The sequence below is a fragment of the Budorcas taxicolor genome, chromosome 21 (assembly GCF_023091745.1).
Source record: "Budorcas taxicolor isolate Tak-1 chromosome 21, Takin1.1, whole genome shotgun sequence".
Lineage (NCBI taxonomy): Eukaryota > Metazoa > Chordata > Mammalia > Artiodactyla > Bovidae > Budorcas > Budorcas taxicolor.
The window spans coordinates 35,127,181-35,154,104 of record NC_068930.1 but is presented as its reverse complement, the minus strand read 5'-3'; the positions used below and the strand labels follow the sequence as shown (position 1 = coordinate 35,154,104).

Here is a 26,924-nt window from a genome sequence, read left to right as displayed (position 1 = left end):
ATGGATATCAGGAGAAAACTGGTATTCTCTGCACCTATTTTGATATATTTACAAATAATTAGAAATTTAAACTTGACAGTCTTGTTACTGGAAATGTGCCAGGATTTGCTAGCTGACAAACACCATCATTCTGGGTTTTCCCCTTAGTTTCCTTTACTCACTCACTAAAAGTGCTGAAGGAGATGGTGAAAGACAGGGAAATCCGCCATGCTGCAGTCCATGGGGTTGCAAAGAGTCGAACTCAGCTGGGCAACATAACACCACAACAATTATCTGAGTTTCCAAGGTATGTTATATTGGTATAAAATCAAAGAAAGGTAATGTAATTGCCTGATCTGCCAACTAGCTATATAGAAGTAGATGAAAAAAGAATCTTGCGATGCAGTTTTTTTTTTAAATCTCAACATTGATGTTTATTTGCTGGTGACTATGCCCTGAGGGCTACAGTGAGTGACTAAGGTCAGCAGTTACTCTTCAAGGACTCTAGCACACAAAGGCAGCAGCTGATACCCAAGTGTGACTCTAGCCTTGACCCTTTGTCCATGTTGCAATGTCTTTCTTGAGGGAAAAGGAAAATGTTTTCCCTTATAATAGAGTATGGATTAGTCTTGGCAGTTCATTTGACTAAGTAACTTTATAGAGTACTAAAACAAAACAGTTCTTTAATACTTATCAAGTAAAAAGTCAGTAATAATTTTGTTACAGCTTCCGAAAAGCACAGTGAAACTGTAAAGCAGAGAAAAATTTATCAAGCCGTCTGTATAGTTTTCTCTTTTATTAAGGAAGAAAAATATCTTCATGATTCTGCTGAAAGATATGTCACACTGCAGAGGTAGTCATGGAATGTCGCAGCTCTCCTTCCAGTGATGGATCCTTTCTCAGTCTTTCCATGCAGAAGACTATGTAAAGTCCTGTCATAGAGCAGTCACACAGCCTGGTGCAGTAGTCATAATCGGTTCGCTTGTGCCTGATGCAAAAGTTCTCAACTCTGGGTCCCCGTTATGTTATATACAAAGTTATCCTTCCTCTAATACATTAAAAACTACCAAAAAAATCTTTAGAGTGTCAAAGCTACAAAACAGATACATATAAAGTTTCTTTTGTCTGAAATATACACCTCCCAAGTTTCCATTTTCCAGAAAAGGCAGAGCCTACAAGTTATATATTGTGAAAGCCACTTTACAGGTGGCTTTATTTAGATGACCCAAGATGAATCAGTGCCATTATTGTTGTATAGCTGTGAAATAGATCATTATAGTTAAACTCATTACATTTCTTCAATATAAAGTTCCCAGTGACTATGCGATCACATCCAATTTCTCCATTTCCAAAGAAGCCAAATAAAGGAACACTAGGAAAAAACTTTCTAAATGCATCAGCCTCCACATTCTTCTTGGCTCTGTAATACTGAGAGCCCCTGCCGACGCATGCAAACATGAAACCGATGGTGTTCTGCTCCGGAATGTTCGCTGCCTTGAGGCGCTGCATGGCAGCGTCAGCAGCCTTCTCGTCGTTGACATCCTCGTTGAGAAGCACTGTGGCACCCTGGACTTGGTGTCCACTAAATGACAGTCCGACCACACCAGTGGCATCAATGTCCAGGGGGCTCCTAGGAAATGAAATCAGAAAAGTGGCAACGTGTCATGAAACACAATTCAGGTTTACAGTGTGAAAGAAAGCAAGCTCCTCCCAATTCTCACTGGTTCAGCAGAGCCGCCTTAATTTACGGATAGTCTCAGGTGCTCTCTCCCCAAGCAGAGGTAAGGTAGAAAGGGTTAAAAATGAAACTACTGAAATTAATACAATGAAAGAATGCAGAAGGCAGATCTGTGGAGAAGAAAGCAATTATTTCTTCAGTCATAGATACAGAGGGGCCAATGCATCACCACAAAGATTTCTAAAATCCAGCCTGAGCTTTAGAGGGGCACAGCGCATCCCCACCTTACCCTCTTCCTTAAAAAGGAACCTTACAACTTTACTCATAATGCTGAAGCTTTGGCATTATTTACAGCTTCAGTACCTTTTTATCCCCTACCTCAGCTTGTCAAATTTTAAAAGAGGTGTATTAAATATTCACTCATGGAGGATAATTTTATTAGAACCCATAATTCCAGAAGTTGTAGCTCTCTTCTATTTGGTCCATAAAGTAACAGGTTACATTGCTGTGTCTTATTTATTGCTCTGAGCCAATAATTTAGTTTAATCTGAAGGGAAAAATCATATATTTTGTTTCTATTTACCTGGCATTTTTTAAAATAAATACTTTATGGTTACTAAAGAAAATATAAACAGTGTTAATAAAGTTGTTAACACCCACTGGGGGAAACCAAGCAAGTACCTTTTTTTATCAGGCTTAGCAACATCTGAGTCTGTGAACTGGCAGGATTCACTGGGTTAATAAGAAACTGAGACTTAAAAGGCTTAAGCAGTAAGTCCCTTAAGGCTTAACAGCGGCAAAACCAGTTTCTGAGGGGCAGAATCCATCTTCCGAGTCTGCTGCTGCTCCTTTAACTTTATTACATTTCCTCCTCGGTGTACAATGGCAACAGGTGTCTCCTGCCTAAAAGAATTAGTCATCTTTTTTTTAGAGGGAGAGGGGTTTATATCTGGACACCATTAAAATGAAGCACTGATATACTCAGTGACTTCCCTTACTCAATGACACAGTGTAAAGACCACACTAATGGGTCACGTAAAAGGTAATGATTGCTGGAGGGTGTATTTCCCCATATTAGGTATAAAGGGTATATTATATACAGGCAGCCATGCTAAACTAACTGGCCAGCATCTCAGATGTTACATGTCTGAATGAGTTGGCATTTCAAAGATAAACTGTAAGTTAAATCACCACTGCCCCATCTGTATATAATTTAAAAGTAAAAGACAATAAGGAAGATTAAACAAGAGGGGAAATAGCCCACAGACAGCTACCAAGAATCAGGTATACTTATGCATGAAATCCAGTGCTCAGAGTTCAGTGCACTTGGCTTTCCTCCTTTCTTCCTCAAGTTCCAGGAAACTCAACTTAGCATCTGCTTTCCCTGACCTGTCAGTGCTGACAACCAGGATGGAGATTATGACTAGGATGATTTAAATTGCCCTTAAAGATGCTGATCTCTAACAGTCTGTCTCCATGTCACTGCTCTAGGATCCAAATACTAAAAATGAATACAGAAATAACGAGGTCTGCAGGAAATATTTGGGGTCGGGAGGAATGTTTCATTTTCTTCCTTTTGGGAACAGCTGGTATTTATGTCCACTTAATCAGCTGAAACTCAAAACACTACATACTTTCATTGGAGATGGAAAAGTAGTGATGGTTCAAGACAGGAGAGCAAATCTTTTTATCTTTGAAAACAGACGCCTTAGTAATAAAATCAAAGAGATATCATTTTTGAACTTGAAAAAGCCTTTCAAAAGATCTAGTACTGTATTTCCCAAAATGTGTTCCAAGTAATATTGCTTATACATGGAATCTGAAAAATTGGTACACACGAACTGATTTACAAAACAGAAATAGTCACAGATGTAGAAGACAAACAGGGTCATCAAGGGGGAAGGGGGGTATACACTGGGAGGCTGGGACTGACACACACACACTACTATACATAAAGTAGGTAACTATATAGCGCAGGGAGCCTGTTCAACACTCTAATGGCCTGAACGGGACTAGAATCTTAAAAGAGTGGGTATATGTATCACTGATCCACTTTGCTTATATCTGCAACTAACACAACATTGTAAATCAACTATACTCCAATAAAATTCTTTTTTTAAAAATCTAATACAATATTTTTAAAAAATGTGTGCTGAATAATACCAGTAGGCCTGCAAGATGCTTTACGTACAAAAGGTTCTGTGGCCAAATGTATTTAAGAACTGCCACAAGTAACAGTATTACCCCTCCCTCTAAAAGATCCAAAGTACTGAGCACAGTACTGGAGGCTCCAAGAAGTTTTACCACAAAGCTGTGCTACTGAACCACACATTTCCTTTAGAGGAGAACAGAACCAGAGAGGAAGTGATACGCGGCAGTTACAGAGTGATGGAGCCATCAAGGAAACGCAATAAACAATGCGGAAAGTCAATTTTAAGGAGAGCGTAAGTCCAACTAAGAATAAATTCCTAAAAGGATAACATACGTAAGTTTTGTTCTTCAAAGATAAGCAGAATTACGTTGTGTAAGCCCTTCAACCTATGTCTATTGCAAAATGGAATGAGCTATTAGCAATCCTTTAAACATGATTTTTTAAAAAACCCAAAGTAATGTAAAGCTGAGAACATAATCCATCACATGCAGAAGAAGTCAAAAGCGCATCAGACATACTTTTCAGAAGTCAGTGATGCCAGGTTGTCCACCTGGCCTCCAGCCAAGATGACATTCATATCACTGAATGTGCTGACGACTCGCTGCAGATAATCACTGGCTCCCACCTTACAGCAGTTATAGCCAAATACAAGGACCACACGAAGCTCAGGGTTATCGACAAGACCTGCAGAAAAACGAAGAGTGACCATTTTAAAAAGAGAGTCTCTGAAAGAAATCCTTAAAAAGGAATTGTGAATTATTTTTCAAAATGAAATGTTATTGCTAATATCTTATATGCCTAATTAAGTGCAACTTAGTGCATAAGCTGTCAAGTCTTCCATTTTTTTTGCAAGCTCTGCTGCTGCTAAGTCGCTTCAGTCATGTCCGACTCTGTGCGACCCCATAGACGGCAGCCCACCAGGCTCCCCCGTCCCTGGGATTCTCCAGGCAAGAACACTGGAGTGGGCTGCCATTTCCTTCTCCAATGCATGAAAGTGAAAAGTGAAAGTGAAGTCGCTCAGTCGTGTCTGACTCTTTGCGACCACATGGACTGCAGCCTGCCAGCCTCCTCCGTCCATGGGATTTTCCAGGCAAGAGTACTGGAGTAGGGTGCCATTGCCTTCTCTGTTGCAAGCTCTAACATTACTCAAAACCTTTGCTATAATTAATTTTTAACCATTAAGAAAATTAAATGGCTATTTGAAAATAATATAGTCAACATTCAACACAAATAAGGAAGTAGCTGTGTAACTGAGCAGCACCCCTTGGTGGGCCTGGGTACAAGCCATCTCCACTCAGGCCGCCACCTGGCATGGGAGGGAACACTGGTTTACAGAACAGAGTTAGATGCAGTGGGAATTTAAACGTCCAGAGAAAATGAGACGCCACTAACCACCTGTGGAGGGTTGAATGTGATCTCCCCACCACATTCCCAGGAACGAAGAATGTGACCTAACTTGGGAAAAGGGTCTTTGCAGATGTGATTAAGGATCTTGAGATGCGATCACCGGAATTGTCCAGGTAGGCCCTAAATACTACACAAGTATCCTTACTAGAGAAACAGACAGAAGAGGCAATGTGACCTCAGAAGCAGGGACTGAAATGATGCAACCATAAGGAACGTCAGTGGCACCAGAAGGAGGAAGAGAAAAGAGATCCCTGCCCCCGCAGCCGCCAGAGGAAGCAGCTCCACCAACACCCTGACTGCAGCCTTCTGGCCTTCTGCGCTGTGACAGAATAAATGGTGCTTTAAGCCACTGAAGTTTGCGGTAATTTGTTACAGCAGCCTTAGGAAACCAAAACACCATTATAATACAGGCCTTATCCACATATTCCAGGAGAGAGAAGGTGGATTAACCATGGGAAACTCATTCCAAAGCAGGGAAACACTCAATTCTGGAGCCCTTCTGGGATGTAATTCTGGAATGAAAAGCAGCTACCACTAGAGGGCAGCACAAGCTGGCCAGGAGGCAGCAGGGCAGACACATCCCGGACAAGCTCCCAGGCTTTCATATGTGCCTCTGGCACCCTGTTCAGACTATCATCAATTTAAAAGCTGACAAACAGGTGGCTCTGGGACAGGAAAAAGAAAAAAAAAAATCAAACACCTGACCCCCCCATTCGAGTATCCACTGACTCAGCCAGAGGACTTCCATCTTCACAGGATAAAGGCTGCCTGAAGTAAAGCTCACTCAAGCAGACTGGGGTGGGGTGGAGGTGAATGACCAGTTCCTAACACGAAGTAATGACTTCTCTAGGGAGACTGCCTCTGGTCCATTTCTCATTCTCTCCACAGCACATCACTGCTTTGAAGAATAAGAAAGTGCCCCATGGACTGTCGCCTGCCTAGGGTCCTCCAACCATGGGTTTTCCCGGGCAAGAATACCTAAGTGGGTTGCCATTTCCTTCTCCAGGGGATCTTCCCGACCCAGGGATCGAACCTGGTTGCCTGCACTGCAGGCAGGCTCTTTACTGTCTGAGCCACCAGGGAAACCCACATTGCAGGGAGAGTAAGAAGAATATTAGTAAAAGCCAGTACTTTCAAGACCCCAAACCATTACTAAAGGCTCTTTTTCTCCACACAAACCAGGCCAGCAAATTTTCAGAAAATGTGGTGTTTTTTTTTTTTTCCAGAATGACTATTTAGAGTTAGAAGAGGCGTGTGGGGTCAACAGTGTAGTCTTATTTTACAAATAAAGGCTGCTAATCTCAAGAAAGTGACTGGCCCAGGACATCTTAGCAGACTAGACCCACATCTCGACTCTCAGTTTTAAGTTTCAGAAACCTAAAGACTTCTAATCTCTCCCCTTCCTACTGTTTTCTAAGCTCTACACTCTTTTACAGTTGCCGACTAGGCACCACCCTCATTCAGCCACTGCATACCCAGTGCTTTCAATGTCCTCCTCCAGTGGTCTCGTTCTATAGCAGACCACGCAAACACACTAATTTAGAAACCAGACTCACTTCCCTCCACTCAACTTAGAGAACAAGTCCACCGTAGCCCAGGCTGGCTGCCTGTCAAGGCAGACGGGTCTCTATCATATACTGGAAGGAAGGTTCAAATGCCACGCCACTCAACATTGAGAGGTCTAAGATAAATGAGCCTGAGAAGATGACCACCCAGCTCATTTTGAGGTAAATCCTGGCACTGCCTTCAGTCCTGCCTCTGGTGAAACGAGGGGGTCCTCTACTTGGTACAAGTGTCTCAGAACTTTCAACTTCAAGAAAGCAGGCTAGCCATCTTCCCAGCTCTGATGTTTGCTGGGCAGACGACACACTCAACCAATATCTCCAGTTCCCTGTTCCTGGAAATCCAGCAAGAGATGGAAGTCAGCAGACTGAGTGCCTGTAGGGCGCGTGGGCCACCCATTCCTTTGGCAGCCCTAAACACTGTTCAGTTGCACACAGCGCTCAGTGACCAGACCTCACTGGTTTGGATCCTACCACTGTTATTTTAAGGAATCAGAGTTGGGGTGATGCCACTGGTGTTCATAGAGAGACATGGTACAAAACAGCTTGAAAAACTCAACCTATTTACTGTAAGGGCATATGGATCCACTAGAATTTATCACAGTTCTCAGAAGACTGGGTCGAGTTCTACTTCTGTCCTGGCTCGGCAAACCTGCACCTCAGGTACTACCCATGGCCCTGGCTGCCCTATGCCCCTCCTACACGCAAGCCTCAGCTCAGTTCCTCCACAGATCGTCTACATATCTTTTTTTGTAAGCTGCCTTAAATTCATTTTGAAATAAGGCAGAATATAAATTCATTACAGGTATGATCAAGCTAGAAGCTTAAAAGGAAAAAACTAAAATCTAGACACCAAGACCAGCATCAGATTCAGGAAAGCCTACTGTGAAGAACTATTCCAAAGATTGGCCAGAACTGCCTGAAAAATCTCTAGGTGTGTGTGTTCAGATTTCTGTTCTTTTTAGAGAAACCTCTTTCTGAAGACAGCTCTTTTATGAACTATGTGAAAGTGATAGAATCTAAATGCATGTAGAGTATCGATAATTACTTTAAACAGGCACACAACAAGCAACAAAGATTTATAGCACAGGGAACAATGCCCTGGTAGCTCAGCTGGTAAAGAACCCGCCTGCAATTCAGAAGACCCCAGTCCGATTCTTGGGTCGGGAAGATCCGCTGGAGAAGGGATAGGCTATCCACTCCAGTCTTCTTGGGCTTCTCCGGGGGCTCAGCTGGTAAAGAATCCGCCTGCACTGCGGGAGACCTGGGAATCCCTGGGTTGGGAAGATCCCCTGGAGAAGGGAATGGCTGCTGGGAGGGACATGCTGACATCACGTCAGTGTCAACCATGAATAAGCAACATCAGCTGCTGAACCTCCTTCCCCTCCTCCTCCAATTACTGTGCCAGCTCCTGTTTCTTCAATCACCTTTAAATTACCTGGTGTTCCCAAATTTCCATCTGTGGTTGAGACCATTCTCTTGAGCTTCAGACCCACGTATTAACTGTCGAATCAATGTTCCCATCTCAGATTCAACGTGTCCAACCCAGAGCTGGTAATCTGGCTCTTCTGACCTCTGTCCCCGTCTATTCCGCTCCTCAGCGTGCCCACAGTGGCAGAAACTCTGGTAACAACACTGTCACCATCCTCATTTTCAACTCCCAACATTTAAATCCATCACCTCAACCTCGATTCCACCTCGAAACTTCATCGTGAATCCATCCATGTCTCCACAGATCCACTTGCCACAACCACAACAGCCTCTCTTGTGTCCCTCCAAACTGAACACACCACAGCCAGAGGGGCAGTTTCAGAAGACTTAGCTGGCCGTGTCCCTCCTCTGCCTCGAGTCCTGGCTTGCCGCTGCCCTTATGTATGTAAAAATCCTTAGTGTGTCCCTGCAAGGCAGAGCCGGCCCCAGCCTGCCTCCTGGCTCACACCACACTCCCCCACCTTCCATCTCACCGTTCTCCAGACACACTGGAATTCCTTACATTTCATAAATGAGCCAGTGGCTGCACAGCAGTCCGGAAGGTGAACTGCCAGGCTCTTTCTATTTCCTGTCCTTTGATCTGTTTTCGTCAATAACCTGGAAAGAAGGCACAATACTTCTACAATCCTCTTCCTGACTCCACATGTGAGGGACCCCTGCCCACTCCAGTTCACTCGTCCTCGGGGCTCTGCCCAAATGTCACTTTCCCAAGACCCCAGGGTGGATTAAGTCCTGTGCTTATGTTTCCCAGCACTTCTGTGCGTCCACTCGGTGACACTCACACATCGGTGTACTGCATTCAAAGTCAGCCTGGCCTGCTGAACCGGGAGCCCCAGGAGGCATCTCCACAGCCCCGCACATGCCGGACTGGCGGAGGAGCTGCACACGAACAGTTTCCAATGAACCAACACTGGCTGTTACGGAACATGCGTATTTCTGCTTTCACTTCGAAAGACTCAAGTGCTGGCCCATCTACACGTGTATATCTATATATTTTTTTTCATTCCAGAGACTATTTTTTAACACAGGGTGGATACCATACAGATCTCAGAACAACCTGTGTCTCTTTTGGGTTTCACTGGTGGTTCAATCGGTAAGGAATCTGGCTGCAATGCAGGAGATCGGAGTTTGATCCCAGGTGGGGAAGACCCCCTGGAGAAGGAAATGGCAACCCACTCCAGTATTCTTGCCTGGGAAATTCCACGGACCGAGGAGCCTGGTGGGCTACAGTCCATGGGGTCACGAGAGTCAGACACAACTTAGCGACTAAACCACCACCACGCCTCTTTTAAAAAACGTGCCATTTTTGTAAGTTCTTCAAAAAGAACGTAACCAGGGTGTGTGGCCGCATGTGTGTGTATTATTTATCTGTATGCCACTGCTAAGTTGCTTGTCGTGTCCGACTCTGTGTGACCCCATAGACAGCAGCCCACCAGGCTCCCCCATCCGTGCGATTCTCCAGGCAAGAGCACTGGAGTGGGTTGCCATTTTTTTCTCCAATGCATGAAAGTGAAAAGTGAAAGTGAACTCGCTCAGTCGTGTCCAACTCTTCGTGACCCCATGGACTGCAGCCTACCAGGCTCCTCCATCCATGGGATTTTCCAGGCAAGAGTACTGGAGTGGGGTGCCATTGCCTTCTCCTACATATATATGTATATTTATATATATAAAATAATATGTCCTGGGAGGCTGGGTCTGATTATGACACACCCTATGTACAAGGTCTACAAGGACTAATCTCATGCGAGGTCCTTGCCCACAGAGACACTGCCCATCTCGCAGGAGGCTGAGGGAGCTTTGTTTATTCACCACAGGCTTTCCACACACCACCTTCTACTCAGAGCAGCCAAGTCTACAATGTAGGGGAACACAGCCCAGGTGCCCAATCTGGCCCCCTGCCTTTGCATAGAAAGTTTTACTGGAACAAAGCTGATTTTTGGTGTACTGTCTACAGCTGCTTCTGTGCTCCAATGGCAGAGCTGAATAGATGCCACTAGGCTGCGTGACTGGCTAAGCCTGGAACAGTCACTACCTGGCCTTTAGAGAAAGTGTGCTGAGCCTGTGGGACACTTGCAGGGACGGGGTGCCGTCCACGGCCACAGAACATGGCTGACGAGCTGCTCTGGGTATCTGGCTCAGGGCTGCAGGCTGGCGCTCTGTGGAGAAGGGGTGCCCACATCCCAGCCTCCAACCACTCCCTCCCTGCCCACCTCAAATGCCTCCATCTTCCTGTCCACATACAAGGCAACAGTCCAAACAGAGAAGTATGGAAAACAGTACAGGAAAGAATAGAGATTAGCATCTCAATCTAGGCAAAGCCTGTTTCCAGAAGGTCATGAACAGCATGAAAACAATGTCTTGGAATAAGTCAAAACTGTTGACAGCAAACAGTTCAGGGAAAGGACACCAATAAAATCACGTCACAGAGCAGAAGAATGCGGGACTCTTTCCTGTCAGTTTTCTGATTCCTGTACTTAGAGCCACAATGCAAACAAGGTCTAACACAAACCTAATAACTATTTGATTATAAAATAGATGGTTACTCCCACTCAAGATTTTGAGTCTTTCTTATAAATGGACAAAACTAGGCCTCTAGCTTCAAGCAGCGCTACCACGAAGACCTCAACCATGGATCCCCAGGCTGCTTTAAAACAGAAGAGAGCATGCCCAGGAGGCACCATACTCACTTCCGGACAAAAAACAAGAGATAGCACACATGAAGAAACCACAGGACCTTCAGCAGAAGCACCAAGTCAAAGGCCAAACAAGCTCCCCCAACAAGTTAACCCCAATCAGTTCACCCGCAGAGGTAGATGAAAGGCCTTAGCACTGCTTTGCTTGAACAGTCAGTTTAATGCTTACTATATTAAATTAAGCTTTCTCATTAGTGCTTAGAAACTGAGCCAACCCTTTTTATCAACTCTCATGCATGACCTGTCTACATCAGCCAAGTCTCCTGCCTGGTATTTCCTAGTAAACCTTTGTCTGATAGACTTTGCTTTAACTTATACTATCTCTAAAACTTATCAAATTCATCACACTTATTTCTTTCTAATTAGTCGATATTGAACTAACCTGTATCTTCTAGTTTTTTTTTTAAACAAATGCTTATTACTATCACAAAAGAGAAATAAAACCTTAAACTTTTCACCTTCAAAAAACAAAACAGGACAAAATGATAAGAAAATATTCAGAGGAAGAAGTCCTTCAAAATTCAGAATTAAATACAAGTGAGTTTTTATCAATGGAGTATTTGTGGAAAATTCATCTCTAGTTCTCTCAGGTTTTAATGTAAGTAAAATAACTTAAAAAGTGGATCTATTCTATCAAAAATATTGCACCAGCCTCTGTTAATCACTAGTTTGAACTGTCCACATCTGCAGTAACTTGTACTTAATTCAGACTCTCGGGAACAAACAAAATCAATCAACAATATGGGAAACTAATGGTAACATAACAACTTACCTACTTCAGTGAGTTGATGCCTTTCTAGTGTTAATTTCTTTGGATCCTTAATAAAATGAAAGGGCTTTATTTTTATTCCATCAATTTGAGGAAATAATAGAGCAAAACCAGATTCTCCAATTTCTATTTCCTGAGGTCGATTGCTACGTGATCCTATTGGTGTCACTAGGAAAGAAGTTAAACAATTTTGTGAACAAATTCAATGAAGACAGACGTTTCAGCTCATATAAATTACCCAGCCACACCTAGGTAACTGCGGCTTAGTTTACTAGCATAATCAATGAGATAATAGGCCAATACCCAAGGAAAAACTTCTCAGCTTTCACATTTTTAGAAGTATAAGGTCATGATGCTTACAGTTTACTCTCAAACTATTTATAAAGAAATGTTTTCATAAACACAGAAAAAGCACATGTTTTTCACAATGGTGAACTAGATGAAAGCATATGGGTGTTTATTGTACTATTCTATTATTCTACCACCTTTTCTATAGATTTGAAGTTTTTCCAAATAAAAAGTTGGGGAGGTAGTAATTATAACTTCACAGCAATTCTACTTCAAAAAAAGTTATCACCAATGGCTGTTTTAGAAATAGTTACTAATTGTAGCCTAAGAAAAAGGAATCCAATCAGCTGTCGTGGTGGAAGCGTTGCTGTGACAGGTGTGGAACTGGCTCAAAGAAAGCACTCAGCTGCAGGGGAACAAGAATCAACGGGCGGAGTGGAGTGGGTCCAGGTCCCGAATAAAGGGAGCGGGAATGATACTCCCTCCCAACATCAAGATAACGCGGGAACTTAGGGAGAAAGATGCGCAATGCTCTGAGCGTGAGAGGAAGGCTTCAGGTAGACTGCCACCCCTCACTATGGGGTCACGGAGGCAAGGGTGTCGCCCGGGTCTGCCTGCCCTCTCCTGTCCCTGACCCCCAACTCAAATTTTAGAGTTTCTACCTGGTCGTGCTTTGAAGAAGTCACAGCAGGCAGCATGATTGCCCGCACAGAGGCCCAACAAAATTATGTAAGAACTCAAAGCTGTTTCTATAGAAGCATTTGATAATACCTAATAATGGGTAACTAGATCACTCATTTAAGGAAAAATTAAGAGTTAAAATCAGTCACTGCCATCATTTTTCAATCCAATGAGAAACAAAATTTGTGATGACGGGGCTGATATAATAATACAGGAGTAGGAGGTAATTGCACAAGACAGTCCCCATCAACCATGTATTTACCCCTACTTGCCTGTAAGCACTTGAAATCCTTTGGACTTCCTTGCACAGAACTTAATATCCCATCAAAAGTCTCTCAGTGAAGATTAAAAATGCCAATTATGGAGTACTACTGAGTGCAACAAAGTAAAGGATCATAGCTAACATTTACTCACTGCTTGCTGCACGCCTCTATTCTAAATACTGCACGTGTGCAATTCACTGACTCTCAAACTCTCTAGGAAAGGTACTGTCAATCACCCCCATGTCAGAGAGGGGGAAACTGAAGCTCCATGAGGTCAGCGAACTCGCTCAAAGTCATGCAGACACTAGAGTGGTACAGCTGGGGTTTCCACCCGGGGATCGGAACCACTGGACCGTGATGGCCTCAACAGGCTCTCATTCCCGCACGAGCTAGAGAACAGTCATAAATAATTAAAAGCGGCAAAAATTCACCAGGAGCAAACCTAGAAAAAAAAACTTCACGCTATAAGCTTCAAAGAGTGGCAGCCAAGGAGAGAAAGAGAAGTGTCTGAGGCAGGTCGAAGGCAGCTCCTGTCCAGGCCAACCTCACCTCCACCCACCAGAAACAGTTCTGGCTGAACTGCCAGAAGTGAGAATTCTCACTAATACTTTCTGATTTGTAGAGAGGAGGAATGAGATCTTTGTCTTCCTCTGAATGGCTACTGGGAAGATACGAATTATTAATACACACAGCTTATATGGACAACCCTGAGATTTGAAAATATTAACCACAATAACCTAAGGAACATGAATGTACGTCAAATATAACTTGAAGGTATATAAGGCTAACTTTATTGTACTTTGGATGGCCAAAAACATAAATCTGCTTTAAGCTACAAATAACCCACCGATCCATAGGACCCCATATTAATGAAAGGCAGGAAATCAAGTTGGTATTCTCTCACCTACAATTCCTGGGGTCACAATCCCAAGGACTTGGCATTGTTTTGGGAAGAGCTTCTCAAGGGCAAATGCTGCTTCCATAGTAGTTCTTTTCCTGGCTGCAGTAATACAGAAGAAGATTATCCAGGTCATCCACTTAAGGTCAAATTTGATGAGGAAAATAAAAGCAAATATTAAAGTTTAAGTCACTTTACACTAGAACACATTACAAGGACGTCTAAAAGCTTTGATTAAAAACAAAAGTTGTGTTTTGTTGTTGTTGTTGCGAGTCCCTGTTTTATATGTTAAATTCTAAATTTGACCTTCAGCACTGCCAGTTTGTCTTTTCCAGTTGTTCACATACTGCTTTTGCCTCAATGACATCAGCAGTAGCAGCTGAATTTCAGATTTACTATTGTTTCTGTTAAGCTGCTACGAAATCATGACTTTTCTAGAGCACAGTCATCTGGAATCAAATCACACAATGATAATCCACTGAGTCTTAACTCTGGGGTCAGTGTGCCCATCACGGGACACGGTCTGCCTCTTCACTTAGGAGGCCAAGAAGAATGCACAGTCCTGCCAGAGAATGACCATTTGGTAAATGCTCATCCAACACAATGAAAGGCTTGAACGGCCAAAGACAGACATTCTGTTTTAATAGTAAAAAACAAATGCCTGCACATGCAAGTATTTCAAAATGAGGAAACACCTTTCCAAAGAACTTGTGTCAACTGTACCACAAGGTTTAGAATCTCTGGATAGAATCTCTGAATCTTTAGCCTGCAAGGTTTGCAATCTCTGAAGCAAACGGTTCCTCAAAAGTTCAGAGACAACTATATTCATGCATTCTTCAGGGAGCAAGCCCAGAGCCTCAGAAAGTCAGTAACTCTCAGGATGAAAACAGTACTTAGCTCCAAACAGAGGTACATACGGAAGCGAACGAATCCAAAACTTTCTCCTTTGATGCTCACCTCTCTTATGGCCACGACACTCCTCCAGATTAATGAAATTTTCCGAATCAGCCATGTAAAGAACTGTCTGTGGTAATATATGGACATTCTGCGAAAGAAAAAAGGAAAAACAAAAAACAGAATTTGATCACACAAGTCTACAGATGCTTTTGTGGAGCTTTCAAGTTCTGCCCCGACCCAAACTGCTGCTGCCCTACCTTTCTTCAGGTCAGTGCTGGTGTTTTGAGTCCATCTACTCACTCATTTTTCACTTACGCTCTTTCATTTTCAGTTCATTCATTTGTTGAACATATATTATTTCTTCAGGTCACATTCATTCCAGCCTGACTGAAGAAGTTCACTTTCACAATAATTTAAGCTCTTAGACAAAAACATTAAGTACCAGCAAAAGATTCCACTGGCTTTATGCGAACAGGTATCACAGCAAGAGAAACATCTCAGCAACAGAGGAAAAGCATACAGACTGGTATCACTCCTCTTTTCTTTGCCCAGTTAAATGATCCAGGCCTTCATTTCCAGCTTGCCGACTAGTTTCCTACAGGAATCTCTCGCTCACCACTATCTGGACAAGCTCACGTCTGTATTTACCCTTCTGCAGCTTTCTTCCTTTTGCTGGTGATTGTTTTTCTCCTAAGAAAGAGCTAAGTGCCGCACTCCATAAAACCTTTCCTAGACTTCCAAAGGACCTCTGCCCTCGTATGTGACGCCCCTGACATCCCAGTCATTCCTACTTGTGCCTTATCTCTTACGAGGGACAGCTGTAAGCCCTTACAACCTGGGCTTATTCAGACTCATGTTTGCCACCAAAATGCATATAACAGACAAGTGGCAAAACAGCTCAACTGAATGAAAAGGGTGAACATAGTTTTCCTCCTAAGCTGGTTACTTTCAAGGATTTTTACTATCAAAATGGAAGGAAGAAGACAGCATTCAGCAAAGCCTCAATAGCAGTTAAATGAAAAAGAAATGCTGATCTGGGAAAGTTAAGTTGTTTTGGAGCAGATTCCATATAGACAAACTCGGAAAAGATACTGAGACAATGATGACCCTGTAGTGGCCTCAGGGCTGGAAAATAAACTATGGATATAGTTTCCGTGGTCCACAAGGCATCTTCAAAGAATATAATTTGGGGGAATAGGGGGCAAGATAACAGTAATAAGACCTTCAGCCCACATCCTCCCACAGAAACTCCAAATTTACAATTATTTACAGAGGAACTACTGATGGGAACAACCTCACGACTAATGGAAAAAAATTTCCTCAGCTGAAGACATACAGCAGGAATCCCCATGAGAAGGCAGAAGGGGGAAACTGGAGTAGGCCACACCCTGAACAGGCAACCTACAAATGTGAGGGTAATCACAACTGCAGAGGCTGTCCCCAGGGAGCAAGGGATCTGAGCCCCACACTGGACCCCCAGCCCATGGGTCCTAAAGCCAGGCAGATGAGGCCCCAGAACCTCTGGCTCCAAAGGCCAGGAAGGCTTGTGTACAGAAGAGCCAGAGGGCTGGAGGAAACAGACTCTATTCACAAAGGGTATACACAAAATCTCACATGCTCTGAGTCCAAGCGCAGAGGCAGTAATTTGAAAGGAGGCTGGGTCAGATCTTGGAGAGCCTCCCGGAAAAGCAGGAGGCAACGAGGACTCTCCCCTAGGGACAGAGATGCTAGCAGCAGCCATTCTGGGGAGCGTGTTCTACCAGGAGGACCCTGATGCCGCTAGCACCACTGTGGAGTCCCTCCTCCAGCCTATGAGTGCCACGGGCTTACCTACCTACCAGCCCTGGTCCTCCCTTGGCCACAAAGCCAACTTCACTGGAACCCAACTTCACTGGAACCCAACCCCACCCGCCAGCAGCTGGCACCTCCACATGAGCTCCTGGCAGCCAACCAGGCTTGGGGGCCAGCCCTGCCTACCAGCACACCCACAGCAGTCAGCTCTGCCACAAGAGATGAACCCTCTCAGCCCACATTAGGGGTACTCCTAGAGGATACAGCTCTGGTGATCAGAGAGAACTGTGCTTCTGGGCCCCCTAGGAGATCTCCTGCTTCTCCAAGATCAGGAAGCATAACAGATCTACCTGATATAAAGAACTAAAAACAGAAAGAAGGAACAAAACAAAATCCCAGAGGGAGAACTAAGTGAAATGAGATAAGCGATCTCCCTGATACAGAGCTCACGGTAATGATCATCAAGATGCTCAATGAACTCAGGAGAAGAATGGATGAACACAGTGAGGAGCTCAAGAGTGACTTATAAAGAACCATCAGATCTGAGAAACACAGTAGCTGAAATAAACTTAGCTACACTAGAAGGAATCAGCAGCTGATTAGACGATACAGAGAAACGGATGAGTGAAGTAAAAGAGTAGTAGAAACATCTCAAGCAGAAAAGAAAAAGAAAAGAAAATCTTAACTGACAGTAGTTTAAAAACTCTCTGGGATAACATCAAGAGTATAACATTCACATTATAGGAATCCCGGAAGTTGAGGAGAGAGAAAGTGACAAGAGAAGTTACTGGAAGGGTAATAGCCAAAAACTTCCCTAACCTGGGAAAGGAATATCCAGATCCAGAAAGCACAGATCCCAAACAAGAAGAACTCAAAGAGGTCCACACCAAGGCACATTATAATTCAAAAGGCAAAACTTAAAGCGAGACTCTTAAAAGCAGCAAGAGAAAAACAACTAGTTATGTACAACGGAACTCCCATAACATGGTCAAAATTTTCTGCCCTGAAAAGTCAACTTTTCAGCAGAAATTTTGCAGGGCAGAAGGCAGCAGCAAAGTATGTTCGATGTGATGAAAGGGAAAAACCCACACTCAGGAGTGGTCTATTCGGCAAGGCTATCATTCAGATTTGAAAGAGCAAGAAAGAGTTTCACAGACAAGCAAAACCTGAGTTCAGCACCTCTAAGTAGAATTTACAAGAAATGTTTAAGAGACTTCTCTAAACACCTCACCTGGAAATATAAACATCTAGAAGGAAGGTTAAAAGACAAAAGTAAAGTCATCAATATCCACAAAAAGTTGTTAAGGCATACAGAAACCAAAAAAAGGGAAACTACGATGTCAAAAATAATTAAGGCTGGGGGTGGATGCAGGTTAGTTTGAATGTGTTCAAACTTAAGAATCACCACCTTAAAATAATCACACACACAGAGGACAAAGGAATCCAAACTTAACACTGAAGATAGTCATGACATCACAAGGGAAGCAAGCAAAAGAAGGGGAAAAGGAACTACGTCAACAATCAGAAAACAGTGAACAGGAATAAGTACGTACTTAATCTGTTATCACTTTCAATGTAAATGAACTAAATGCTCCAACCAAAACACACAGACTGGCTGAATGGGTAAAAAAAAATAAGACCCATATATATGCTGCCTACAAGAAACTCACTTCAGATCTAAAGACGCACACTGAGAGTAACGGGATGGAGAAAAAGTGTTCCATGGAAATGGATATGAAAAGCAAGACAGGTAGCACTACTTTGATAAAGAGATTGATACCACAAGATATGACAATTGTAAATATATATGCACCCAGAAAGAGAACACCTAAATACATAAAGCAAACAGAAACAAAGGGAGAAAGTGCCAGAAACATCACCAGAGTTGGGAACTTAAACACCCCACTTATATCAATGAACAGATTATCCAGAGAGAAAATCAATAGGAAGCACTGGCCTTGAACAATACATTAGGACAGACAGACTCAACAGATATAACATATAGAACATTCCATCCAAAAGCAGCAGAATACACATTATTTTCAAGTGTACCTGGAACATTCTCAAGGATAGATGATATGCTAGGCCACAGAACAAGTCTCAATAAATTAAGAAGTCAGAAATCATATCAAGAATCTTTTCTGACGGCAAGACTATGAGACTAGACATTAACCACAAAACAAAACACTGGTAGGCCAAATATGCAACTAAGTAACCAATGGGCAACTGAAGAAATCAAATACTTGCTGACAAATGAAAATGTAAACACAACCCCAAATCTGTGGAATGCAGCAAAAGCGGTTCTAAGAGCTAAGTGTACAGCAATGCAAGCCTACCTCAGACTACAAGAAAAATCACAATTTAAAAACCCTAATCTTACACCTAAATGAACTAGAAAAAGAACACAAAAAACCCAAAGTTAGCTGAAAAATCATAAAGCTTAGAGCAGAAATAAATGAAATAGAGACAGTAAAATCATAAAAAAAGATCAAAGAAACTAAGAGCTGGTTCTGTGAAGATAAAACTGAAAAACTAGCCATACTCATCAAGAGAAAGAGCCCAAATCAATAAAACAAAATGAACAAGGAGATATTACAACTGACCCCAGAGAAATACAAGAAGATTCAAAGAGATTACTATGAGCAACTATACGCCAACAAGATAAACACCTAGAAGAAAGGGATAAACTTCTAGCAACACATAACCTCCCAAGAGTGAATCAGAATGAAACAAAAAATATGAACAAACCAATTACTGACAATGAAACTGAATCAGAAATTTAAAAACTCCCAACAGACAAAAGTTCAGGACCATAAAGCTTCACCAGTGAATTCTATACCAAACATTTAGAGTTAACACCTACCCTACACAAATTATTCCCTAAAAATGAAGAGGAAGAATGGCTTCCAAACTCATGACACATACCCTGTACCAAAACCAGATAAAGACACCACAAAAAAGGAAAATTACAAGCTAATATCCCTGATGAACAAAGATTCAAAACTTCTTAAAAAAAAATCAGCACATCAAATTCAATAATACATTAAAAGAGTCATGCACATGATCAAGTGAAATTTATCCCAGGGATGCAAGGATAGTTCAATGTATGCAAATCAGTCCATGTAATACACCACATTAACAAAATGAAGAATAAATACCTGGTCATCTCAATAAATGCAGAAAATTTTTTGACACTACTCAGTATCCATTTATGAAAATAACTGCACAAACTGGAGACAGAGGGAACACACATCTACATATAGGACAAAAATCACACTCAACAGGGCAAAGCTGAACGAAAACATTTCATAACATAAGGAAAAAGACAAAGATGCCCGCTCTTGCCACTTACTCTCAACATAGTATTGCAAGTTCGAGCCATGGCAATTGGACAAGAAAAAGAAACAAAAGGATACAAATTTGAAAGGAAGAAGTAGAACTGCCACTGTCTGCAGATAACATACTACTACATACAGAAAACCCTTAAGACACCACCAAAAAACTACTACAGCTATTAAATGAATTCAGTAAAGTTGCAGGATCCAAAATTAATATACAGAAATTGGTTGTGTTTCTACACGCTAACAATGAACTATCAGAAAGAGAAACAAAGAAAATAATCCCCAAAGAATAAAATAACTAGGAGTAAAATAACCAAGATTTAAAGGACCTACACTCAGAAAATCTTAAGACACCGATGAAAGAAACTGAAGATGGCACACGTGAACAATATCCTGAGGTCACCAAATGCAGGGACACTGTGAAAACGACCATATGCCCCAGTGTCATCTGCACATTCAGCACAATCCCTACTAACATACCAGTGACATTTCCACAAAACCACAACAAACAACCCTAAAATTTGTTCTGATTACTGTAATATCGTTTGAAATCATGGAACATGATACCTCCAGCCTTGCTCTTTTTTTCTGAAGGTTGTTTTGGCTATGCAGGGTCTTTTGTGTTTCCATACAGATTTTAGAGGCTAAAATCAGAACTATCATTTGACCAGCAATTCCACCTCTGGGTATTTTTCTGAAGGGAAAAAAAACAAACCTATTTTGATAAGATATATGCTGTAAAGAGCAATACTGCATAGGAACTTGGAATGTTAGATCCATGAATCAAGGCACATTGGAAGTGGTCAAACAGGAGATGGTAGGAGTGAACATCGACATTTTAGGAATCAGCAAACTCAAATGGACTGGAATGTGTGAATTTAACTCAGATGACCATTATATCTACTACTGTGGGCAAGAATCCCTTAGAAGAAATGGAATAGTCATCACAATCAACAAAAGAGTCTGAAATGCAGCACTTGGATGCAATTTCAAAAACGACAGAATGATCTCTCTTCGTTCCCAAAGCAAACCATTCAATATCACAGTAATCCAAGTCTATGCCCCAACCAGTAATGCTGAAGAAGCTGAAGTTGAACAGTTCTAAGAAGACCTACAAGACCTTTTAGAACTAACACCTAAAAAAGATGTCCTTTTCATTATAGGGGACTGGAATGCAAAAGTAGGGGGTCAAGAAATACCCGTAGTAACAGGCAAATTTGTCCTTGGAGTATGGAATGAAGCAGGGCAACGGCTAATAGAGTTTTCCCAAGAGAATGCACTGGTCATACCAAACACCCTCTTCCAACAACACAAGAGAACATTCTACACATAGACCTCACCACATGGTCAATGCCGAAATCAGACTGATTATGTTCTTTGCAGCCAAAGAGGGAGAAGCTCTATACAGTCAGTAAAAACAAGACCAGGAGTTGACTGTGGCTCAGATCATGAACTCCTTATTGGAAAATTCAGACTTAAATTGAAGAAAATACAGAAAACCACTACACCATTCAGGTATGACCTAAATCAAATCCCTTACGATTATACAGTGGAAGCGACAAATAGATTCAAGGGATGAGATCTGACAGACAGAGTGTCTGAGGAACTATGGATGGAGGTTCATGACACTGTACAGGAGGCAGGGATCAAGACCATCCCCCAAAAAAAGAAATCCAAAGAGGCAAAATGGTCATCTGAGGAGGCCTTACAAATAGCTGTGAATAGAAAAGAAGTGAAAAGCAAAGGAGAAAAGGAAAGATATACCCATCTGAATGCAGAGTTCCAAAGAATAGCAAGGAGAGATAAGAAAGCCTTCCTCAGCAATCAATGCAAAGAAACAGAGGAAAAGAACAGAATGGGAAAGACTAGAGATCGCTTCAAGAAAATGAGAGATACCAAGGGAACATTTCTCACAAAGATGGGACACAATAAAGGGTAGAAATGGTATGGACCTAACAGAAGCAGAAGATATTAAGAAGAGGTGGCAAAACTACACAGCAGAACTGTACAAAAAGATCTTCACCACCCAGATAATTACAATGGTGTGATCACCAACCTAGAGCCAGACATTCTGGAATGTGAAGTCAAGTGGGCCTTAGGAAGCATCACTATGAACAAAGCTAGTGGAGGTGATGGAATTCCAGTTGAGCTATTTCAAATCCTGAAAGATGATGCTGTGAAAGTGCTGCACTCAATATGCCAGCAAATTTGGAAAACTTAGCAGTGGCCACAGGACTGGAAAATGTCAGGCAATGCCAAAGAATGCTCAAACTACCGCACAATTGCACTCATCTCACACGGTAGCAAAGTAATGCTCAAAATTCTTCAAGCCAGGCTTCAACAGTACGTGAACCGTGAACTACGATATGTTCAAGCTAGAAAAGGCAGAGGAACCAGAGATCAAACTGCCAACATCCACTGGATCATGGAAAAAGCAATAGTGTTTCAGAAGAATACCTACTTCTGCTTTATTGACTATGCCAAAGCCTTTGACTGTGCGGACCACAACAAACTCTGGAAAATTCTAAGAGATGGGAATACCAGACCATCTGACCTGCCTCTTGAGAAATCTGTATGAAGATCAGGAAGCAACAGTTAGAACTGAACATCGAACAACAGACTGGTTCCAAATAGGGAAAGGAATACGTCAAGGCTGTATATTGTCACCCTGCTTATTTAACTTCTATGCAGAGTACATCATGAGAAACACTGGGCTGGATGAAGCACAAGCTAAAATCAAGATTGCTGGGAGAAATATCAATAATCTCAGATATGCAGATGATACCACCCTTATGGCAGAAAGTAAAGAAATAAAGAGCCCCCTGATGAAAGTGAAAGAGGAGAGTGAAAAATTTGGCTTAAAGCTCAACAGTCAGAAAACTAAGATCATGGCATCCGGTCCCATCACTTCATGACAAATAGATGGGGAAACAGTGGAAATTGTAATAGACTTTATTTTCCTGGGCTCCAAAATCACTGCAGATGGTGACTGCAGCCATGAAATTAAAAGACCTTTGCTCCTTGGAAGAAAAGTTATGACCCACCTAGACAGCATATGAAAAAACAGAGACATTACTTTGCCAACAAAGGTCCATCTAGTCAAAGCTTTGGTTTTTCCCGTAGTCATGTATGGATGTGAGAATTGGACTATAAAGAAAGCTGAGTGTCGAAAAATTGATGCTTTTGAACTGTGGTGTTGGAGAAGATTCTTGAGAGTCCCTTGGACTTGGAGATCCAACCAGTCCATCCTAAAGGAAATCAGTCCTGAACATTCATTGGAAGGTCTGATGCTGATGCTAAAACTCTATTACTTTGGCCACCTGATGCAAAGAACTGACTCATTAGAAAAGACCCTGATGCTGGGAAAGACTGAAGGTGGGAGAAGGGGACTACAGAGGATGAGACGTTTGGATGGCATCACCGACTGAATGGGCATGAGTTTGAGTAAACTCCAGAAGTTAGCGATGGACAGGGAGGCCTGGCGTGCTGCAGGCCATGAGGTCGCAAAGAATGGGATAGGACTGAGTGACTGACTGAACTGAACGGATGCACTGCAGCATTATTTACAATAGCCAAGAGATGGAAGCAACCTAGGTGCTCACAAAGAGATGAAATGGATATAAATGTGGTACACTTATACCTAGACAGCGTATTAGAAAGTAGAGACATCACTTTGCCAACAAAGATCTGTATAGTCAAAGCTATGGTTTTTCAGGTAGTCATGTACCAATGTGAGGACTGGACCATAAAGAAAGCTGAGTGCAGAAAAACTGATGCTTTCAAATTGTGGTGCTGGAGAAGTCCAAATTCCTTGCACTGCAGAGATCAAACCAATCGATCCTAAAGGATATTAACCCTGAAGATTCATTGGAAAGCCTGATGCTGAAGCTGAATCTCCACCTCTTTGGCCACCTGATGTGCAGAGCCTATTAACTGGAAAAGATCCTGATGCTGGGAAAGACTGAAGGCAAAAGAAGGGAGCAGCAGAGGATGAGTTGGTTAGATACCATCACTGACTCAATGGCACTTTGAATAAACTCTGGGAGTTGGTGATGGACAGGGAGGCCTGGCGTGCTGCAGTCCATGGGGTCGCAGAGTCGGACACGACTGAGCAACTGAACTGAATTGAAAATGCCCAGTATGTGGAGAATGGTCAAAGAAACCATGGCACATCCTTACAATATGCAGTCATTAAAATTGGTATTTATAAAGTCTTCATGCCCCGAGCAAATTTTCCCTAAATTACAGAACAGCATCACCAACTCAATGGACATGAGTTTGAATAATCTCCGGGAGTTCGTGATGGACACGAAGGCCTGGCATGCCTGACCTGAAAGCTGTGCTTAACTCTGCGACCCCATGGACTGTGGCCCGCCAGTCTATCCATGGGATTCTCGAGGCAAGAACTGGAGTGGGCAGTTGCCATTTCCTCCTCCAAGGGATCTTCCCAACCCAGGGATCAAAGTCAGGTCTCCCGCATTGCAGGTGGTCAACTTACCGTCTTGAGCCACTAGGGAAGTCAGACCATACACGAATTGTTTTATAGTATTTAATCTCAACGACTGACCCACCAAACTTGCAAAGGACTGTACGCGACACCCCTTACTTGCCTCAAGCTCTTCGGCTACCACACGGACCAGGCAATGCTGCGCCAGATGGCAGGGATCCGCCGAGAGCGCGGAGATCCAGGTCACATTCCGATGAGTCCGCAACACTCTGCGCACACACTCCCTCCATAAGCGGCACACGCTGGGGACGCACACGCACAAAGGACTGTGAACGGACGTTCACTTCCCTTCCTCCCGCAGCTCTGTACAGACCTCCCTGCGCTCGCCACCACCCATAACCTCAACAGCAGATCGCTACGGGATCCCGAGTCCCCGGGACGGCGAGGCGTGTAGCACCGGTTCGGAGGCAGAACTGGGGGCGGAGAGAACCGTAGGGGGAAACTGGCTCCTCTGGGAAGGGTCCCCGGGAGCACTACGGCAGGTAGCGCTGGGGTATGGGAGCGCCACCTGGGGACACGGGGTCCGGAGCCGGGGTCAGCCCTGGGTCCCGAGGGTATCCGCCCACCCGCCAGCCCAGGCAAGCCCGAAGCAAGTCCCGAGGTCAGCTTCCCGCCGCCTCTGCCCTCACCCGGCCACCCGCAGCAACGCCTTAGCAGGCAGGAAGGTGAAGACACGCTCCACCACCTCCGCTAGGTTACTCAGCACGAAGGTGCTTCGCGGGTCTGCGGAGGAGGAGCCGCAGCAATCGCCGCCACCGCCGCCGCCCACCCGCTCCATGCCTCACCAACCCCACCAACCCCACCAACCCCACCGGGAAACAGTACGGCGGCTCAGAGGGAGCGGCTTAGACAGGGCCCCCCGCGCACTGAGCAGGCGCGCGCGCCACTTCCGGCCGATCCCGGGAGGCGGAACTGCTGCGAGGAAGCCCACGTGACTCCAGGCTAATACGTTTCCGGCGCTGGCCTTGGATGGCAGGCAGGTGTTTGGAAGGGGAGCTTGGCGGATTTAGTAGTCCATCGGGGTAGCAAAGTCGGACAGGACTGAGCGACTAAGCACAGAACACACAGAGTCACGCGTCCTGTAATTCTTCTGGGACTTTCCCGGAAGCTTCACGCCGTCAAACCAGATCCACCTCATTCTGTGCCGCTCACTGCTCTTGTAGCCTCATTTCCAAGTCTTTCATGAATTCTTGGAGTCAGACTAGAGAGTGTTGTATCAGTCCTTACAGTCCCAATGTCAGTTAACAACAGCATGAGTCTGATTTTTGAACAGATAGCATATCCTTTTAAAAGTATGAGAATACCTTTATTCAACACCGTGTAACCTCAAGTTCTGAACCTGTAAATCAGCTTAGAGTACCTACCATTGCTGTGAAACCACGCCCCAAACAGCATTAGTTCCCTGCCTATAGCATCAGATTCACCTGGGAAATACCTTGGCGCGTTCTTGATCCCCACCGCAGGCTTACTATGCGGGCTGGGGCCAGCAGTCGGAGTTTCAGCTTTACTGTGATTTAAATTTACCCTTGATGCAAGTTCAAGTTGAGAACCACAGACAGAAAAAATGTAAGCACAGCAGATACTGCTGTCTCCCCAGCGAACACCCACTCCTCCTGTAGCTTGCTTGCTAACAAGGCCCTGATCTGGTGCCCAGCTCTTGACTGGTAAATGTGGTGTCTAAAAAAAGCAGGTCTCAAACATTTTGACTTCAGGACTGCTTCATATTCTTAAATACTGATAACACCAAAGAACTTCTTTATGTGGGTTGTAACTATATTTACCATACTAATTCACTTAAAATAGTTCATCACACAGAGTAACATGAAAAAATAACCTTACCAGATCTCCACCCCATTCCCCAATATTGCATAGAGTAGCATCTTTACATCTTATAAACCTGTAACTACTGACATTAGTTAGTATTAGACAGCTGGATCTGCTTCTGAATTCAGTCTGTTCAATATCCCATCTGTCACATCATGTAGCCTCTGAAAAACTCCACTGTACACTGGTGAGAGAATGAGAGTGAAAATATCAAATAATGGTTTAGTGTTGTTTTGACCTTAAAAACCTCCTAAAAGGGTCTCAGGAGTCTCCAGAGTTCTCCAACAAATTATACCTTGAAAACCACTGATCCAAACTAATTATGATAGTTTCATTCTTTTGACCAGCCATTAATTTAGGGGTAGACAAATGCTCTAGTTCTAGGCCAAGAAAAAGTTGTGGTTTTTTTTGGGGGGGGGGGGGGGTGGGTAGGGGGACCTCTAAAGACTTTCTCACTTCCTAAGGAGACACTGGACCACAGGGCCATTATCTACCTCTGGATGGATTAAGGTGGCTGCACATTCAAGTCTATCCAAAGAGGAAACCAACACAGAAAGATCTCAAAGCAGCAGAGGTACTACGCCTGGAGTTTTCCTACTTCTGTACTTCTTGTATGCAAGAAATTGACAATTGTGTCAAGAGGCTATGGGTACACTGAACAGGGAACAGATTACTGTACCTTGGGGAATTAGGAAAGCGATGA

The 26,924-nt window shown here is 43.3% G+C and overlaps 1 protein-coding gene and 1 non-coding gene across 2 annotated transcripts; both read right to left on the bottom strand.

Moving 5' to 3' along the window:
- Window positions 1–409: 409 nt before the first annotated feature.
- On the bottom strand, window positions 410–533 carry LOC128067127 (small nucleolar RNA SNORA3/SNORA45 family). Its single transcript, XR_008201334.1, has one exon. It is a non-coding gene; the product is annotated as a small nucleolar RNA SNORA3/SNORA45 family (small nucleolar RNA).
- FBXO22 (F-box protein 22) lies at window positions 418–25,186 on the bottom strand. Its single transcript, XM_052659756.1, has 7 exons — window positions 25,027–25,186; window positions 24,501–24,639; window positions 14,819–14,906; window positions 13,868–13,963; window positions 11,735–11,899; window positions 4,328–4,493; window positions 418–1,609 (listed from the first exon to the last, which is right to left on the bottom strand). The coding sequence occupies exons 1-7, from the start codon at window positions 25,173–25,175 to the stop codon at window positions 1,192–1,194; spliced, it is 1,221 nt and encodes a 406-aa protein (XP_052515716.1). The 5' UTR covers window positions 25,176–25,186; the 3' UTR covers window positions 418–1,191.
- Between the last annotated feature and the right edge of the window lie 1,738 nt (window positions 25,187–26,924).

Coding starts and splice junctions, on each gene's coding strand:
- FBXO22 (XM_052659756.1), bottom strand. CDS start 25,175: ATGGAGCGGGTGGGCGGCGGCGGTGGCGGCGATTGCTGCGGCTCCTCC. Junction 24,640..25,026: donor GCGTTGCTGCGGGTGGCCGG/GTGAGGGCAGAG, acceptor GTGCGTCCCCAG/CGTGTGCCGCTTATGGAGGG. Junction 1,610..4,327: donor GCATCACTGACTTCTGAAAA/GTATGTCTGATG, acceptor TTCATTTCCTAG/GAGCCCCCTGGACATTGATG.